The 18,887-nt window shown below is 46.3% G+C and overlaps 1 protein-coding gene across 2 annotated transcripts in view; it reads left to right on the top strand.

The window, feature by feature from the left end:
• The window catches only part of FBXO15 (F-box protein 15), a 758,839-nt gene that overhangs the window by 298,537 nt on the left and 441,415 nt on the right, over nucleotides 1–18,887 (top strand). For both annotated transcript variants that reach the window (XM_069620708.1, XM_069620709.1), the window contains one exon: nucleotides 1,797–2,006. In XM_069620708.1, coding sequence (XP_069476809.1) covers nucleotides 1,797–2,006 — 210 coding nt within the window. The remainder of the gene's footprint in view (nucleotides 1–1,796; nucleotides 2,007–18,887) is intronic.

Raw genomic sequence — 18,887 nt, 5'->3', positions numbered from 1 at the left:
ATTTTTATCCAAGGGAAGAGGATATGTTGTAATATGCACGGGCTCGTGCATAGGCACACTGGTGGAATGTTGATGCGTGTTCGGCAATCAACATTCCACAGTGGCGGTTGGTGCTGAGGGAGCCGAGGAGGAGGCTGTGGGGTCTCACAATAAAAATACGTGATTCTACATACCTTAGTGTCGGTAGTTGTTTATAACACAGGGCCACACTTCTGAATCAAACCCAAGTGGGGTCAGCAAGACTTCCTGGCAAGCAAAACCCCGACCAACAAGCTGAAAAACAACCAAAGAGGCAAAGTTCAAGCAGACCTCCTTAAATCCAGTCTGCTTGTGCAGCAGACAACTACAGATGAGTCCAGGACTGAGCCAGAGGAGGAAATGATCCTCTTTACGGGTACAGAAGGAGAAAAAGAGACTGTCTCCTCAAAGGGACATGCAAGATACTTTTGTTTGTACACTGGGGGTCGTGTATTGAACTTGTTCCAATGGAACACTGGTCATTGCCACCATGACACTGTTGGGCACACAATGAGAGATGCCTGTGCTTTTGAGTTCTTAACTAGAAAACCATTTCACCCTGTCCTCAAGTTTGAGATGGACACTTGGCAACAATATCCAGCACTTTGCATTTTGACAAACTTCTCATCCTAACACATTTAGTATTTAGTTAAGCAAAAAATCCTGACGCTGTTTTTTTTTTGCAAAACTATAACAAAACCCTTCAAATGCATCTTGTATTTCATGTCTTTCTGAGAACACAAGTGACACAAAATAATGTGTGCAGTCCACACGGTCAGACTTTGCTACGGGGTTCACCACCCACCTTTTTGTTTCCCCCTACTTTTTCTTTTACTCCTTTTATCTTTGTATTTCTTTTTCTTTCAATAGTCTGTCGCTTCTTGTACTTATTTTTCTGGTTAATCTTTATTCCCTCTCCACTAGTCTTATGGTTGCCATTCATATTGTTCATGTTGTGTGGTGTTCTTTTAAGGAGTTGGGGGATGGCTGGCTGGATGGATGTGGCAGTTTCCATTTCTGTTCTTCGTCATGCTATTGTTTTAGCTATTAATAAAAAGGATTTTTTTTTAAACGAGGGCATGAATGTTGCAATCACGTACCAGCCGTTACGTGTTGTTGGGGATCTTTCTCTGACCCATTAGGCAGTTCCCGTGAGCCCCCAACACCACAGACTCAGGCACACACTTCTGTTCAGCTCGGGGTCCCCGGTCGCACTGCCGTGGCCAGGAACGCCCCCTTTATTTAGAATGCACGTGGCGGCGTGCAACGTCACGCCGCTGTGTGAGCGTCCCTTAAGGGGGCAGCACCACACGTGTCATTTATGGCCCCCTGTCTCGGGTGTGAAAGCGGAATTCACACCATAGGGTGCAAACAGTTAAAAAAATCAGGATATGGGCTCTGTGTCATCACGCCCAACCTCCTGAGGAGAAAAAAAAGATGACCGCTGCCATGGGAAAAGGGACTTGACTCAAAGCTCCGGTCCAGCAGGTAATGTGGGCAGGGTAGGGAGAAGAGTTCTAATGTAATTGGGGGGAGGAGGGAGGGTGGGGATGTGGGGATGCAACGGGAAGAGAGGCTCCCTGTTGCCTCCCCACAATCAAGATGGTGCCTCAGGTGGCTGGAAAGAGCAGACAGTACACACTCACTGCTCTTCCAGCCACCTAATAGGCTGAGCGCCCTTCCCCGGATGCAAATCTGTAAATGACTTCCACAATACTGGTCATGTTCCTCTATGTTTAAAATATTTGTCTGAATGCATTCTTTTTCCTCATTAACAGGGCAGCTGGTTTGATATGGGCGATCACACTCCTCGATAAATGTGGGAAAGAATATGTAATCGAACAAGTGGAAGTTTCATTTAATGACACCTCGATTACTGTATTTTGGTATGGTACAGCTTGGCCATCTTTAGGCATCGTAAAGACACTACAATTGCATGGAGTAACACCAGTGCTGCGTGACCGCTCTTGGGTACCAAGCAAGAATGGGTGAGTTAAATGGTATATAAAACACATTTCTTGAAAGGTCTCTTTAATTTGAAGTCGCCAGAAAGTTACAGGTGAAAATAGCTAATTTACGTGCTTGAATGTAACATTTGACAGTTTATTTTATCATTGAATTTTTGAGTCCATCATAGTATGTGCAAAGCAGTCTAAAATGAAATGCATGTGTATTTGGTTCAGAGATAAATGTCCCTGTCTCTCCTGAGCTGTGCTTCTATGAAAAATGATATTTGCATTAGTTTGTACTATAATATTACTCATGTTGAGAAAATGTTAATATTGATGTCCTTGCATTTGGGTAAATGATCAGGTCAAATTGTATGACTACATACGTTCCACGATTAAGTGATGCACGTGCAAGCGTGATCGCTATTAGTCAACAAAAAGTAGCAGTTTGGACCAGGTAATGTGTATATGCAAGGTGTTTTGAAACCTGTGAAGTATATTATGAAGTATTCCTGAATGTCATTTGCGATCATTTTAAGTAGGGTGTCAATTTAAAGTGATTGTTCTTCTTTCAAGGTCCTGATCTGCCAAGAGAAGTCCTAGAGGCAGAGATCATCCTGACCGCAGCACTACCAAGCCAATATAGTGTACTACTGGGTCCCGATTATCTAAACAATGCTCTTGTACAACAAAATTGCAAACATTAGTTTTGCACCATTTAGTACAGGAGCATATGTGGAAAAAAACATGCTTAGTTGTTTTAGTGAGTAAAAGGTGTGACTGGTTTTCTGTAATCGGAAACTAAATATAGATGAATAATTGTCCATAGTTTCACTCGATGATGTATGGTGTATATTATTGATGACTTCATCAAGATGACCGCCAACAGGGTACATAACATTTTTAAATATCTGTTGCTTATAAATGGATTTTAATTTAATCTCATTTGAAAGTTCATTTCAGGCTTAAAATGTGTTTGTAACAACATTTCATCTAAATTTAATGGTGTCTCAAAAACATCTATATAATGATAGTACAGGTATTAAAGTATAACATTAGTGTTATACATTTAGTTCTTAAAAGTGAATCACAAACAAAAGTATGGGTTTCAGTTACATTAGTTTGAGTGAAGTTATGCAGGGTGGAATGCAGATAAATCCACAATCCTTGTCCAAACGCGACCGCTCCAGTGCCATAGACTTTCATTTGTGCGTGTGTCCTTACCAGCAAGAGGAGGCTTTAGTTCACAACTCAAAATCTACTGAAAAACGACTTTAATGCACAGAAACAAGTGTCAACATCAATGTGAAGGCTCTATCGGGCTGCTAAATTAAGAAAAAAACATCCTGGCACAGGGGTGGAAATTCACAGGATCCATGACACAGGACTAAGTTACAAAAGCAATACCAGAAGTGTTATTGTTTTTCAAATGGTGTATGGGTGGGAAAATAATGTTTGATTGCTTGCAGATTGACAATACCCATTTGAACCAGAAGGCTGCCACCTTGTCACAAAATTTCTGATGGTGTTTTAGATGTCCTCAGGGGCATACCAACTTTCGGAGATGGTTCAAGGATGCTCATTGAAATGTTTGAATAGGGACATACTAAGGGCTGTCTGTCTCTTCTCCCTTGGGCTTTGACTCCCCTAACCAAAGGGCCCCTGAATCCCAAGTTAGTTACTAGACATCATAACCTTAAGATCTCACTGGCCGGTGGTGAAGGCTTAATGGAAACCACCTTATCTCTCTTCTCCCACTGGGATTATCTATGTGGATCCTGACGTGGGATCTCACAAGGAGAATGTTGTTAAGTGGTGCCTTCCAATCACCTGGGTCTCACTTGTTCTTTACCTCTTGCATCCTTGTTCTTGTACTCCTTACCCCCTGATGTTACTTCCCTCCTCTTCCTCCCACTATCCTCTCCTCTTCTTCAGATGTTTGTCCTTCTCATTTCTACTGCTACTGTCACTCTCTCCTCTCCAATTTTCTTTACTACTCTCTCCTCTCCACTAGTCTACATGACTCTCCACTACTCTACTCTTCACTGTTCTCTACTCCCCTCAGCACTACACTCCAACCCTCCTCCTTCTTTCACCCTCCCATTCACCCATTCTCACTCACTCCCACTAAGCTCCCCTGCTCTTAAACTTAACCTCAGTTACTCTCAGCATTCACGCACTCTCACCCAAATGCCACTGCCTCTCACCATCCAACACCTCACTTGGCAGATACTCTCTGTAATCTTCCTCCACACTCTGCCACACCGTCCTTGCTCTTCCTGGTGTCTGTCTGCCTTCTCCTCCCCTGTCATCATCCAAACAACCCATACTCCCCTTGTCTTGCCATGTTCCTTTATTTTCCTCCTCCCCTCCCTCCCACTAGACCCTCAGCTCAGCTGATTCCCCAGGCAAGAGACTGCCTTGCCTTCCCCTGACTCTACAATGGTGGGAAAACATAAAGCCCCTCTAGAGCCCCGCTCGAGATGGGTTTGCACAAGCGGTACTGACAAAGCTGAACTATGACCAACATCGTTCTATTGCATACTGTTAAGTAATTTTAGTTTTAACCATGCTTGGTTTGTTTACTGTCTGAGCGTAATCCCAGCCGTGTAGTCATTAACATGAGCCAACAGTGAAATGCATTTGAATTGAGGCAAAAAGTAGGATTTACATTTTTCTTAGTGCAGAGAATAACATTTTGGTTTGAATTTCTGGGATCCATGCCAGGCCTCATCTTCTTATGGTACTTGCGAGCAAATTGCGTAAACAATGTTTCTGAGATGCATTTCCGTGATACAGATATAGTAAACGTAACTGAAGAACTGCTGCGCTACAAAACCTTCTGTCAAGCTTGTAGCTGCCCTGCAATGATTTTTTAGAAGCTAGCGAGTGGCTGAAAGGTGCAATCTGCTGTGTTAGCCTTGCTCTCAACATAAACAAGTTTATTTGACTTCCCTAAAAAGATGCCTTATACTGATACTGGGCCGGGAGCTAAACAGCTTTTTGGGAAAAAGAAGGTCTAAGCAGCTTTTTTGATTCGGTTATATATTATGCTAATAAGGGGACAGTTTAAGCCTGCATAGTATAAAAGGGAGGGATTGGTAGGCATGGCTAGAGATTAGCTGTTGACAAAGACCGGAGGCAGACTGATGGCTGAAAGGACCAAGCACGAGGGAGAAGCACTGGGACCATTATCCTCTATGTAGAAAAGGAGAGGGGACAGACCTCTCATTTTTTTCTTGCTTGCTTTTTGAAGCCACCAAATTGGTTTGGGTACTCACAATGCCTCGAAAAAGACCACAAAGGACTCTGGACATTGGGTTTTGAGCAGAACTATTATGTTTTGACTGTGCTGTATGGGGAATATTTTTACATTTCCACCCAATGTAAATCAGTGTACCTATAAACAGATCTTATTTTTAATTGGCTGATGCTAACACCATGGTTGCTCCCAATTGACATTAGCTCCTTTTGAAGTACCTTTTCCTATTTTCTTGCTTTTTTGATAAAAAAGACTGTATTGATTTAATAGGTCGCATTTGATATTCATTAGCATTTTTCTTGGATTGTACACTGCTTGCAACGACAACATTCTCAAGGGAGAATCCTTTTGGCAACCATGGCCGGAGATAACAGTAGTGACGGACGCCTCACTCATGGGGTGGGGAGCACACACCAACGATCTGACAATCAGCGGTCGTTGGTCTCAATCGGAGTCCAAACTACACATCAACCTATTGGAGCTGAGGGCAATCAGACTAGCGCTGAAGGACTTTCTGCCCTCTGTACAGGGAAAGAATGTCCTGATAATGACAGACAACGCAGTGACCATGTACTACCTCAACAAGAGAGGAGGAGTAGGGTCACTACCACTGTGCAGAGAGGCAATGCAGCTCTGGTTCTGGGCAATACGAGAAGGAATCTCTCTATCGGCAATTCACCTAGCCGGAGAGCAAAACACGGCAGAAGATGCTCTGAGCAGGCAGAGCACAGTCTCCCACGAGTGGGAGCTAGCTCAGGAAGTCCTTCAAGAGATCTTCGCCCTTTGGGGAACCCCTCAAGTGGATCTGTTCGCCACTGTGATCAATCGGAAGTGCGAGCAGTACTGCTCAAGGGAATTTCCTCAAAGAGGAGCTCTGCGAGACGCATTCGTAGTGGAGTGGAAGTTTCCACTGCTGTACTCGTTTCCCCCAGTCCCCGTGATTCCTCAAGTAATCAGGAGGTTGAGAAAGTTCAGGAAAACCATGATCCTAATTGCCCCGATTGGGCCAGGAGGACGTGGTACCCGGACCTTCTAGACATGTCCATCTGCCCTCCAATACGTCTTCCGCAAAGAGAGGATCTTCTCTCGCAAGAGGAAGGTCGGGTTCTCCATCCAGAGGTCAAGACACTCAACCTTCACGCATGGTTTCTGAGAGGTTGAGATACAAGGATTGGGATCTTCCGGATGACGTAATGGAGATCTTGCTTTCGGCCAGAAGGCCAGCAACACAATCTTTATACCGATGTCGCTGGAACAAGTTCAGTAACTGGTGCAAAGATAAGAATGTGGACCCTTTTCAATGTGGCACCCCAAAGGTGCTTTCTTTCCTACTGCATCTAGCCAATCTGGGGCTCCAGATAGGGACAAATAAAGGATACCTTGCTGTGCTGTCCATTTTCAAGCGCACCCCAGAAGAGGTTTCATATTTCAAAATTCTATTGATCATTCAATTCTTAAAGGGGCTTACTAATGTATACCCCCCCAGTACCTTTTCATGCCCCAACTTGGGACTTAAATCTAGTACTAAAATTCTTGACTTGTATACCTTTTGAGCCTCTGCACTCCTGCCCATTGAGGCTCTTAACATTAAAAACTGTACTTCTTGTGGCCTTGTGATCAGCCCTCGGGGTTAGCGAACTTCAGGCTCTCTCATGCAAACCGCCATTTACTACTTTTTATAAGGGTAGTCCTTAAAGTTAAACCTTCCTTTTTACCAAAGGTAGTTTCAGACTTCCATTTGTTGCAAAAGATAATATTACCAACTTTTTATCCTCCTCCTCATTTAGGAAAGGAAGTGGAGAGATTGCACAGACTAGATCCCAAGAGGGCTCTTACTTTCTATATCTCAAGAATGGCTAAATAGAGGCAAGATGACCAACTATTTGTGGGTTATACTGGTCATAAACTAGGATTATCTGTAACAAAACAGACCATATCCCGCTGGATCATCTTAGCCATAACTGAATCTTACAGGTTAGCAGGAAAAGACCCACCAGATGGGCTTCGTGCCCATTCTACAAGGGGTATGGCTACTTCTACGGCTCTAAAGAGGGGAGTCCCGGCAACAGATATTTGTTCAGCTGCTACTTGGAAAACAATACACACTTTTGTAAAACATTACTGTTTGGATACTGCCTCCTCTAATGAGGGTTCATTTGCCAAGGCAGTTCTGCATTCTGCCCATGAAAACTGAAAACTAATACTCCCACCTCCAAAATTACTACTGCTATGGGAGTCTCTCATAAGATGAGGAATACGTGGGTGGACACAATCCATTCGAAGAACAAGTTACTTACCAACTGTAACGTTCTTTCGACTGGATGTTCCTCCCACGTATTCCTCATCGACCCTCACATCCTACCCCGCAGTACAGTTTACGTTTTCTTACAATTTCCTCTCACGAAGTGTGCATCAGTCATGGGGCACGCCTGGGTGTTCCTCCTATATGTTTTCATCGAAAAAACAGAACTGGAGCAATGGGCGCGGCTCGAGCTACTTATACCATCAGTGACGTCTACACGGTACGGAGACTGTCGAGGGACAATCAACGCCACGACCTCGAGCACAGCGCCCTCTACCGATAATTTTTTTTCCGAAGCAGCGAAGCTGGAGATAACAAATTATCATAAGATGAGGAATATGCGGGAGGAACATCCAGTCGAAAGAACGTTACAATTGGTAAGTAACTTGTTCTTCTTACCCATCATTGATCTCACATTGAGAAAGGTATTGAGGTATTGAAAGGGTACAAATGCTTCTGTGAAGATTGCCTAGCAATACTTATGAGGTTACATAGCGAGAGCCGGTGAGGCAGGTCATTTTTAAGGTGACTCATATCTTGGAGAAGGTTGCTAGAAAGCTAAACGGCACCTGGCTTGCCAGAAACACCGGGGGATTACGACCCTGACATTCTGGGAAGTCAGGTGCCAGTAGTGGGGACCATGGAATCACCAGTACCGTTAATCACGGTGCCGGTGCTTCCGTGAAACTATGCGGGCGGGTGCCATTCCACCCGCCAGTTCTGACCCTTACCGGCACCGTTTTTACCAGACCGGCATGGTTGGAATGAGGCCCAATGTTATTGAAAATCAACAAATTCAAGATGGTCTTCAGGTATGGGGGAGAAATTGCCTCTCTAAGAGTACATGAAAGTTTCCACTTTTAAGAATAGAAAATAGCTCACAAGGATTCGGGTGGTAACCTTTATCAGCAGCAAATCTAAGGTAATTCTTCAAGGTGTAAGTTCCATTCTATAATGGCAGTGAACATTACACTCAAACTGGTACAGCTCTTGGCATTATTACACACAGACACCATGTGGAGTCAGGTTGAGCAGTTAAAGAGCCATGACAGACCCCAGGTTCAGTCTGAGATACTTGGGTTACACCATCAACATGTCTAGGGAGGTCTGGAAACACTCTGTTGGGGAAAACTGTGCTCCCTTGCTGGCAGAAATGAAGTGGGTCTACTTTCAGCTGTGTCACTTTTCTTTAAAACCAATGCTGCAATATTATTTACTAAGTATGGAACCTACTGTATTGTTTATTTATTTGTAATGCGCACCAGACCCAAGGGTATCAGGGCGCTGAAGAACAGGAAGAAACATGAATACTTTCAGCTTGTAGTTACACAGGTTACAGAGGATGTGTACAGGGATTTACAAATGAAATACAATAAAGATAGTGTGCCGGATAAATACATACAAGGTAGGGTAAAGGTGTATAATTACATAATTTACAAGGTTAGAATTCAACATATGATAGGCTATACAATATCTAGATCTATTGGGTAATGATTTAGATATAACATTATGTGATCTTGGGACTTACCATAACTCCATCCGAGGCATGATTTGGAAACAAATGTTGAGGTTGACTAACTCCATTCCAAACTCAATCATCAGACACGAGTTTGGTTTAATCTACCTGACAACTAGAGCCAAGTAGATAAGACTGGTAGAGGTAGCTAAATTACTAAACCCCCACGCCCCGCTATCAGACAAGAGGCTCGGGTTCTACCATCACAGACTTTAAGGCAAAGATGTCTGAATTGCTTTTAGTCATCAGCTCCTCTAGCTTATCATTAACTTGGCTAAAGAAAAGGCTATTTAAATATGACTGGGCATAAACAACTGATCAGTTGGGCACATACACTCTTTACGGAGAGTATGCAAAATTCCACACACAAAGGAAGATATTTCAAAATACATTCTCATTTTCCCATGCCCAAAAATGCGGGCTATGTACCTACATGTCTGATTTAATCAATTCCCTACACTGGAAAGAATGAGCAATTGGGAATTTGTTTCCGGAAAATTTGAGATGTAGATTTTGCAGAAACTGCTCTGCTAGGGAAACCATCAAACACCTGGTGACTGACTGTCCACCATTGGGGGAGGACATCAAAAGACATCTTGGGACATTAGGTGTGAGTAATGCCATGTGGATCAGTCTGATGGGGGGACAACGACAAAGCTTGATACTTCCACTGTGTAGGTTCCTGACTGTACTCTCAAGGAAAATGTAAGTGCTCAGAACTATTTCAAACTTGTTGAACTGAATAGACGCTCTAACATGTGACAATTTTAGTGAAGAAAATTTTAATGATGAAAATGTATTTAAACAATGCAAAATGTTTAACTTATAACAGTTTATATAAAAATGATAAATTGTATTTTTTTTCTTTTGTATGTAATAAGTGAAAGGTTTTTACACTTGTTGTTTGAACCAAAACACTAAATATAAAATAAATAACTTTCAGTGCAATGTATTCACAAAATATTTTTCAGCTCAGAAATCTAACATGGGCATCTGCCAGTTCACCTTGATGGTTTCTCCTTATTTTCCAATATTGAGGATTAAAATCCCTTACATTCTCAACTCTCCAATCCCATATATCCACTACAAAAGACCAATTCTGAAAAAAATAAGAGGCATGATCTTTTAGAGTATTCTAACAGTTTTAACCAAGAAATGTACTACCCGAACTGAATAAGGTCAAAACCTGCTTACCCCCCTCTTCAGAGGGATCAAACAAACATATCCCCAGTTCCTGAAATGGTAAATGATGTACATAAGTAGCGTGTCAGAGTATCTTGCTAAATCCTCAAAGCAGTCCTTCACCTTTAAGGAAGGAATACTGAAAGACTTACCCAACTCGCGGTATGCCACTTGACTCTTGGTAAGTGTTTGGGGAATTGTTCTGCTTTAAGCGGTCTACACATGTCCCTGAGTTAGGTAAGTCTGTCTCCATTGGACAGCATAGGCTAGAATTCTGCATTCAGAGCGGCACCAAAATGCACAGGAGGGAAGGGTGCAACTAAGCAACAGGAACTGTAGCATGAGACCCAGAAAAGATGACAAACAATGGCACAAGGACCCTAATCTGATCCCGTTGTGACAGTGACACTACCCCCCTGCCCAATCTCACTGACCTCATTTACCACATCTGTAAAACTGGCCACTCTCCATGCCCCTGGTCATCATGGCCAAACCAGCCTTTCGGTTGGGGCGAGGTTCCAGGCTTCCATTTTGGCCTCAAGGGCCACAAAACACCATCAGGGACTCTTTTGGAGCCAGTCCTGGCGCCTTCGGCGCCAGGCTCCTACTGTTATATGAAGGACAAGAGTTGGATTGGGACTTCAGTTAACATGGAGGCACTCACATAGCTCAGTTCCAAAGAACTAAGCTACGCGGTCTAGTGTTTCAGGTGTGGCTGGGTCTGGGACTACTTTACCTGGGACTACTTTACTTGGGCCATATAAGCCACACCCAAACAGCAGCACATGCTTTGGTTATTCTGTAGTTAGCAGCGTAACGCTCCAGTTCTGATCTCCAGTGTTTCTTGCATCCTGCCACGTGCTGAATCCTGTATCTGGAAGAAGAACACCACCATTATTCAGCGCTTACCTGTAAGTAGCAGCTTGGCTTTGGTCTTCAATCTTCCATCTTCAAACTACCACCAGCTGCTCACCTGAATATACGCGATCCGGGGATTCTTCATCACGACGCCGCATCCATCTTCGGAATGCTGCAGCAACCTGAAAAAGACAAAAAGACATTAGAGAGCGCTCGCTCACTGCCATGCAAGGACAACGAAAACCACTTACCAGGTGTAGTCTCTCCTTGATCTCGGAACATCACAGCAACCTGGAACATCATAACGACCTGCAAAGGAAGCGGCGCAGGCACCGCTCAGCAAAAAGAAAAGGCAAGAAAGCGCTGTGCACTGCGCATTCACTTACCTTGCTGGGATTCTCATCCTAAACAGCACGGCAACGCCAAAACTCTCCAACTCATCTGAGGGAAAGAAACTAGAGACATTAATAACAACAAAAAGGCAAAAGAAGAAAAGGGCAAGATAAAAGACTGTAAAACAGTAGTACCTACCTCATCAAGCAAATCGGAGTCAAAGCAGGCCTGGACCCGAACACAGGGCAACACACCAGTGAAATAACTAGGTTGCAGAACGCCCACACCTCCAACGTGACCCTGCACAGACACAGGACGGAGAGCACACCATACGTAATATTAAGGTGAGGAGAGAGATTGGACTTAAGGGAGGAATTTGAGGCTGAGGGCGGTGGGAATCAATCCAAGAGAGAAATTTAAGCCTTAGATCTAGTTCTCCTGTATTACAGGCGCTATCCACGTCCAACACAATATCAAGGGAGAGGTTTTGAGAGTGCTAATCTTCCAGCCAGGGCTGAGTGGCGTCCCTGTGGATATCAGGTGAGCGTAACACTTGGTTGACCAGCTACTTTGACTCAATTTGCATGTAGTTGTTCTGGTATTTGTTCCCCTGTTAGGAGTAAAGTGTTTCACCTGCCAAATGTTTATTCTCCTGTAGGCAAAAGAAGGCCACTGGAACCCTCTGGGTTCCTGAAATGTTACTACTCATAAAAACCGCAGAGGAGTTTTTATACAGTTTGGAATGTATGATGTATACACCCAGAAGTATTAGATGGATGAGACTAATGAGATGGTCTCGCAGGGAGGGACTGTGGCAGAGGAAAATAAAGTCAATGCATGTTCTTAGATGGTATGCCCCAAATTGAAATGAAGAAATCTAATGGAGGGGGGTGTGGCTAACTGCCATGTACAGCAGATGTGTTTGCAAGGAGCCCCTGCAGATCTGGTTAGAATTATCACCAAAAAGTTGCACAGTCACTTTGTAAACTGATGACTATGCTCATATCACCTTTGGCAGTCGGTACGGGAGATTGTGTTCCAGCGGGTCCGGCGGCGAGATGCGCTGTGAAAATTGGTGCCTCTCAGCGGATCAGCCTGGAGAAAATGGCAGTGGACGGGGAGATCCACGGCTGAAATCGCAGTGCACCCATAAACGTAGGGGGCCCTGAGCTACAGAGCAGAGCACACATCAGCAGGACCACAGGAGCCCACCTGATGGCCTCGTATTACGCAGCAAGCACAGCTACCGTGGGACATAGACATTCATCTCTGATCGGGGCACAACAGGAGAAGGATCGAAGCCCAGCAGAGGCGCCTGGCCTGGTGCAGGGAGTGCAGCCTGGGACCCAAGGAGGTCGGCATATTAAACAAATTGAGCCCAGCTGTCTGAGGGGGTCGGAGGTGAGTCACGCCGGGCCTCCGGGAGTGCGGGCGCAGTAGGATCGGGGCGACCCACTGCCTCAGGGGCAAGACGTCGGAGCTGGCGTGGTGCCGGCTGTCGCGCTCTCACAGGAGTGGAGCAGGAGGTGGGGACAGCGGTCCGCTACACCGGAGATCCAAGAAGCTGCTCGTGACACTCGATGTTGTTGGTGGAAGCCGAACTGCGCGGTAAGGAGCCGGGGAGAGGGGGAGTTGCCTGCACTCCTAGAGAACGAGGATCCTTAACAATTGATATACCCTGAGCCCTTACCCTTGCATCAATGAAGCTGTGGATGCGCGGCTCCCCCCGAGGCTCCCCATGAATCCACAAGCGCAATATTGACCCCTAAGGTGCCACCAGGGGACTCCATAATGAAACGCAACCAACAGAGGGGTTGCTTGGAACCTGCAGTGCACTTATGGAGTCTGCCAATCACTGGACACAGCAACTGAGCCGAGCAGGGAAGGCCGTAAGGAAAGGCCTCCGGTGCTCTTTGCAGCTCCGCTGCGAGCACGAAGCATCCCCGACCAGCTGTGTGCTCAATCAGCTGTTTTTCTACACCGGAGCGGCCGCGTGTTCCCCTTCATCCACGCTGCAGGCCGCGTGCACCGTAGCTCCAGACAAGATGGCCCCCGTTTCCATGCCAGCACAATCAACAAAATGTGCTTTGAGAATCACCGCCGCGGGCCCGTGTCCCGATTCGCTGCCTCACCCCGTCCGCCCCTCCCCTCCTGCTTTAAATGGAGGGGGAGAGGGCCGAGAGGAGAAGCTGAGCAGGGAAGGCCGTAAGGCAAGGCCTCCGGTGCTCTTTGCAGCTCTTCGCTGCTCGTCTGTCGTCTGCCCAATGCCCTTGCAGCACCTACAAGGTAAGAAGCACCACTCTAGCAAGCTTCTCTCTGAACCATGTCTCGCCTTAAGACTTCTCAGGCTGCGCACCCGTACTCAGGAAGCAGCCTTCAGCTCGCACCCCACCCCCACGAGCACCCGTAATACACAGCTATGCTCGCGTACTGCACAATCTTCTATATGCGCTGATAAGGCCAGATTCCAGCGCACAACCTTGAAGGCTGTATCCTCTAACGATATTACAATTACAGCAACCAACAAAGTACTTTACCCGCATCACAACTGTCATACCCACATGACAAATACAATTAATCCTGCGCCCACCACCACCCCTAGTGTGAAATCTGTGTTGTGCAAATCTTCTACCACCATTTTGAATTCTATTGTGCCAAATGCTATGCCACTTGTGTCCACCACCCATGAAAATGAGCCCCCCCAGTGTAAAATCTGTGTTATGCAAATCTTCTACCACCATTTTGAATTCTATTGTGCCAAATGCTATGCCACTTGTGTCCACCACCCATGAAAATGAGCCCCCCAGTGTAAAATCTGTGTTATGCAAATCTTCTATCACCATTTTGAATTCTATTGTGCCAAATGCTATGCCACTTGTGTCCACCACCCATGAAAATGAGCCCCCCAGTGTAAAATCTGTGTTATGCAAATCTTCTACCACCATTTTGAATTCTATTGTGCCAAATGCTATGCCACTTGTGTCCACCACCCCTGAAAATGAACCGCTCAGTGTAAAACCTGTGATGGGCACCGCCCACAACACGTCCGATGCACCTAGCCCCTCCATACCACCATCTCTCATCACGAGCTCCCCCACAACCACTACTGAACCCCACCTGAAATGCGCCATGATTAACGCTAGACCCATCAATGCCCATGCCCTAGACATCCACGACCTCCTAACCTCCCAAGACTTAGATCTTCTTATGATCTCAGAAACTTGGCTACATGAGGCCTCTGGCCCTGCGCTCTCACTCGCCCTACCTCCTGGCTATTCCATCACTAGACAAGACCGCCTCTCCAAAGGTGGAGGTGTAGCAATTATCGCCAGAGACTGCCTTTCTGTCAGAAAGGTAGAGAAATCCCTGAACAACAACAGCGACTAGCTCCAAGTCAAAATAACCCTCTCCCATCCCCTGCACAATTACTGTGCACACCGTATACCGCCCACCAGGCCCAACAGGAGACTTTCAAGCCTCTCTCATCCACCTCCTCTCGGACAACCTCAAAAAACAGTCTAAAGCCATTCTCCCCAGGGGATGTCAACCTAGGGCTCCGGGATAGTAAGGACGTAGCAGCAAAATCCCTCGACTCTGCCCTCAAGGCACTAGGGTACAAGAACACCATACTAAGCCCAACTCGCACCCAAGGCAGAACGTTGGACTGGATAGCAAAGCACAACTGTCCACTCATCATCACTGGAAACACTCCTACCCCATGGTCTGACCACCACATTATCACCTTCAGCATCCTCACCGCTAGTTCCCCAGCTACCACTTCACCCCAACCACTCCCTCCCTGCCTCGCCAGAAGCTCCCGCCAACTCACTAAGGAGAGATTATTGCCCTTCCTCCAAGGCCCAGCCTTCAGACCACCTTTCTCTTCAGACCCTGAAACACTCGCATCAACCTATGATACTGCCATCAAAGCAGCCATCAACACCATTGCCCCACTCAAACCTCGAAAATCCAAACCCACTGCACATTCCAATTCTTGGTTCACGCCGGACCTCCTCTCACTCCGCAACGATAAAAAAGCCACACTCACACAGTGGCAAAAGTCTCACTCCGAAAAAGATAAGATGATCTTCAAAGCCCTTTCCACCAAATACAAAAAGGCAATCACCCAAGCCAAAGCCAAATCCTTTGAATCCAGAATCTCGGAAGCCCAATCCAATACTAAAGAAATATTCGCCATTTTCAGAGAACTCGAAACACCCACTCCCGCCTCCCAGAATTTCACCAAAGACAAGGACTGGTGTGACGAAATACAGAAGGCCATGCAATCCAAAATTAGCCTCCTCAAAAACAAAATACTAGCCACTAAACAAGCCCTACCGAACAAGCACATCCAAGTCCCACCGCCTGCCCCTGATCCCCCCCTTACCCTTCTCCTTCAAACCCATTCAGGAAAAAGATGTCATCGACATAATGAGGAACATTAAACCCTCTAACTGCAAAGGTGATGCTTGCCCAGCCTCCATTATCAAAGACTGCGCAGAACCGCTAGCTCCCTTCCTAACAGCCTTTGTAAATGCCTCCTTTACCATAGGGATAGTCCCTGCCTACCTCAAGGAAGCCTGGGTCCGCCCTCTTCTAAAGAAGCCAACACTCGATCCCACCTCCCCCAATAACTACAGACCCATCACCACTGTCCCTTTCCTCCTCAAAATACTGGACAAAGCAGCCTACCTGCAGGTTCAACACTTCATTGAAGAGAACAAACTCCTTGGTCTCCGCCAATCTGGCTTCCGCCCCAGACACGGAACAGAAACAGCCCTACTTGACTTGAAAAACCAGATGGACGATGCGAGAGACTTGGGCAAACCTGCACTTCTCCTACTCCTAGACCTCTCAGCGGCCTTCGACCTTGTGGATCATGGCGTCCTATGCCACCACCTCTCCACCACGGCCAAATTTTCCCCTGTAGCCACAGCGTGGATCACCTCCTTCTTAAAAGACAGAACCATGCAAGTATTCTCTGACTTAGCCGCCGCATCACCAACCATTATACTCTGTGGGGTGCCCCAAGGCTCCTGCTTCTCCCCCACGCTATACAACATTTTTACACGCCCCCTCTTCCTCATCCTCGACGCCATGGGCATCTCATACACCAACTACGCCGACGACACACAAATCCTCATCACTCTCACAGGTAACTACAACACTGACTCCCTGGCCCTCAACAACCTTTACAATACCATCCAAGCCTGGATGGCAGACAACGATCTATGCCTCAACTCTGACAAGACGGAACTCCTCCTGGTAGGCTCTCCCGACACCCTAAAGAATCTAGATGCCCAATTCAGTCACTTCACCATTGATTCCATTAAAATTCCAGTCTCCGACTCTGTCAAAACCCTGGGAGTTTATCTGGATTCTAGCCTATCCATGGACAGACAAATCAATGCAATTGCCTCTGCAGCGGCATATCATGCCAAACTTATCAATGCAGTCAGACTCTTTCTCTCCAAAGAGAACTGCACTAACATAGCCAGAGCCATCACCGGCTCTAGGCTAGACTACTGTAACGTACTCTTTCTAGGAACCTCTAAAAAAAACCTAGAGAGACTACAAGTAATACAGAACAACGCGCTCCGGGCAGCCCAAGGTATTGCAAAAAGAGAACACATCTCTGAGGCCAGAAAACTAGCCCACTGGCTCCCAATAAAAGAAAGGATATTATTCAAAGCCCTGACATTGACCCACAAGTGCATCCACCTTACTGCGCCTGCATACCTCTCACAAAGGATACACCCTGTCTCCACCACCAGGCCAACCAGATCACCCTACACCAACATGCTCTCAGTGCCTCTAGTAAAAAAAGTAAAAGCGGGCGGATCCAGCTTCCCTTACCTTGCGCCCTCGCACTGGAATGCCCTACCACACACTATCCGTGGAGGGGCCTCCCTCACCACCTTCCGCAAAACGCTGAAGACTACCCTGTTCACATAAGGCTAGACATACTAGCACGATTACCCAATGTATATTGTATCATATGATCAAAAGCAATATATGTAACAACAGTATGTCATCCTGCAACATTTACAATGTGTCAACAACCGCTATCTTACCTGTACCATGTAACTAAGTCATTGCAAGTAACAGCGCCTCAATGCCCCTGGGCTGTTTGTGCGCTATATAAATGTAAATAAATAAATAAACTGGTGTGGGATACAAAGAAGTGCACCCTTAACCCCCTGATTTCACTCCGCCAGGCGTGGGAAGCAGCTATTCCCTCTGGACAAACTGCACACAGGCCAAAGCGAAGTAGCTCAGTGCATGCATGGTGAGCTGGCCCTGCTGCGCTCACACTAGGCGAAGTGCTTGTCACAGGAAGGTCTAGGAAGGCCCAGTACACTATTACAATCGCCCAAGATTTGCATAACTGCCAGAACGGAGATGGGTGGAACGCCAGGTGAAGTTTAACTGGGGGACCAGACTGTTGGTTGGCCTGGGTGGGTCCGACACACCCCGATTTGGCTCCCAGGTGGCATTTCCACTATCTACAATTTGCACTGAACCCGATGTAAATGGCGAACTAGACAGCAGACAAAACCACTGAACCTGCTAACACCAGAACTGGGTGCGGGCGGTGTAGTAGAAGCCATATCTCCAGCAGGGATCGCTGCAGATCGCATAGGATTGAGCAGGGTAGGTCACGGACAGAGGCGCACCAGATGGCAGTGAAACACAACAAAACCAAAGATAAATAGACCACCATGGAGACCTTTACAAAAGGACAGGAGAGCCCTGCTAAGGACAGAAATAGAGATGGGGAGGTGGGCCAAACTAAGGTACCATTGACTATGGAAACCAGCAGATAACTACAGGCCATTGCCACCTTGCAAGCCACCCTGGCGTCAAAGCTGGATGAAGTCATGATCGACGTCGGCTTACTGAGACAGGATGTGCATGCTCTGGCGGAGCGCACTGGTGAATTGGACAAATGGGTGCAGGAAAACACCACAGTGAGGACACAAACCTTCAAAGATGTGCACATTCTCCAGCAACAGGTTAAGCTACTGGAGGAGAGAGCTGAAGACGCAGAGAGAAGAGCACGACGTAACAACATAAGGATAGTGGGGCTGCCTGAGGGTATGGAGGGGTCGGACCCCCACCAACCACATAGAGAATCTACTGTTAAAAGAAGTGGACCCTGGGAGCCTAACTCAAGGGTTTACCATAGAGCGGGCGCATCGCTCCTTGATGAGGAAGCCTCAACCGGGAGCCCCACCCAGCCCCATTATCACCAAGGTCCTTAATTAGAAGGACAGGGAAAAGATCCTGTCCTTCTCCAGAAATGGGGGCAACATACAGAGAGCCTCAGCCAAGCTGGCGATATTCCCAGACTATAATTTTCCAGGTGCACAAAAGACGGTCACAATTTATTTCAACAAAGGAAAGACTCAAAAAAGCTGGCCTGAAATGCATGTTAATCTATCCGGCCAAATTGAAGGTTCTTCA

Source organism: Ambystoma mexicanum, chromosome 5q, assembly GCF_040938575.1.
Source record: "Ambystoma mexicanum isolate Mex_15411 chromosome 5q, UKY_AmexF1_1, whole genome shotgun sequence".
NCBI classification, from domain to species: domain Eukaryota; kingdom Metazoa; phylum Chordata; class Amphibia; order Caudata; family Ambystomatidae; genus Ambystoma; species Ambystoma mexicanum.
The sequence above is the reverse complement of the archived record's forward strand: the minus strand, read 5'-3'. Positions and strand labels throughout refer to the sequence as shown.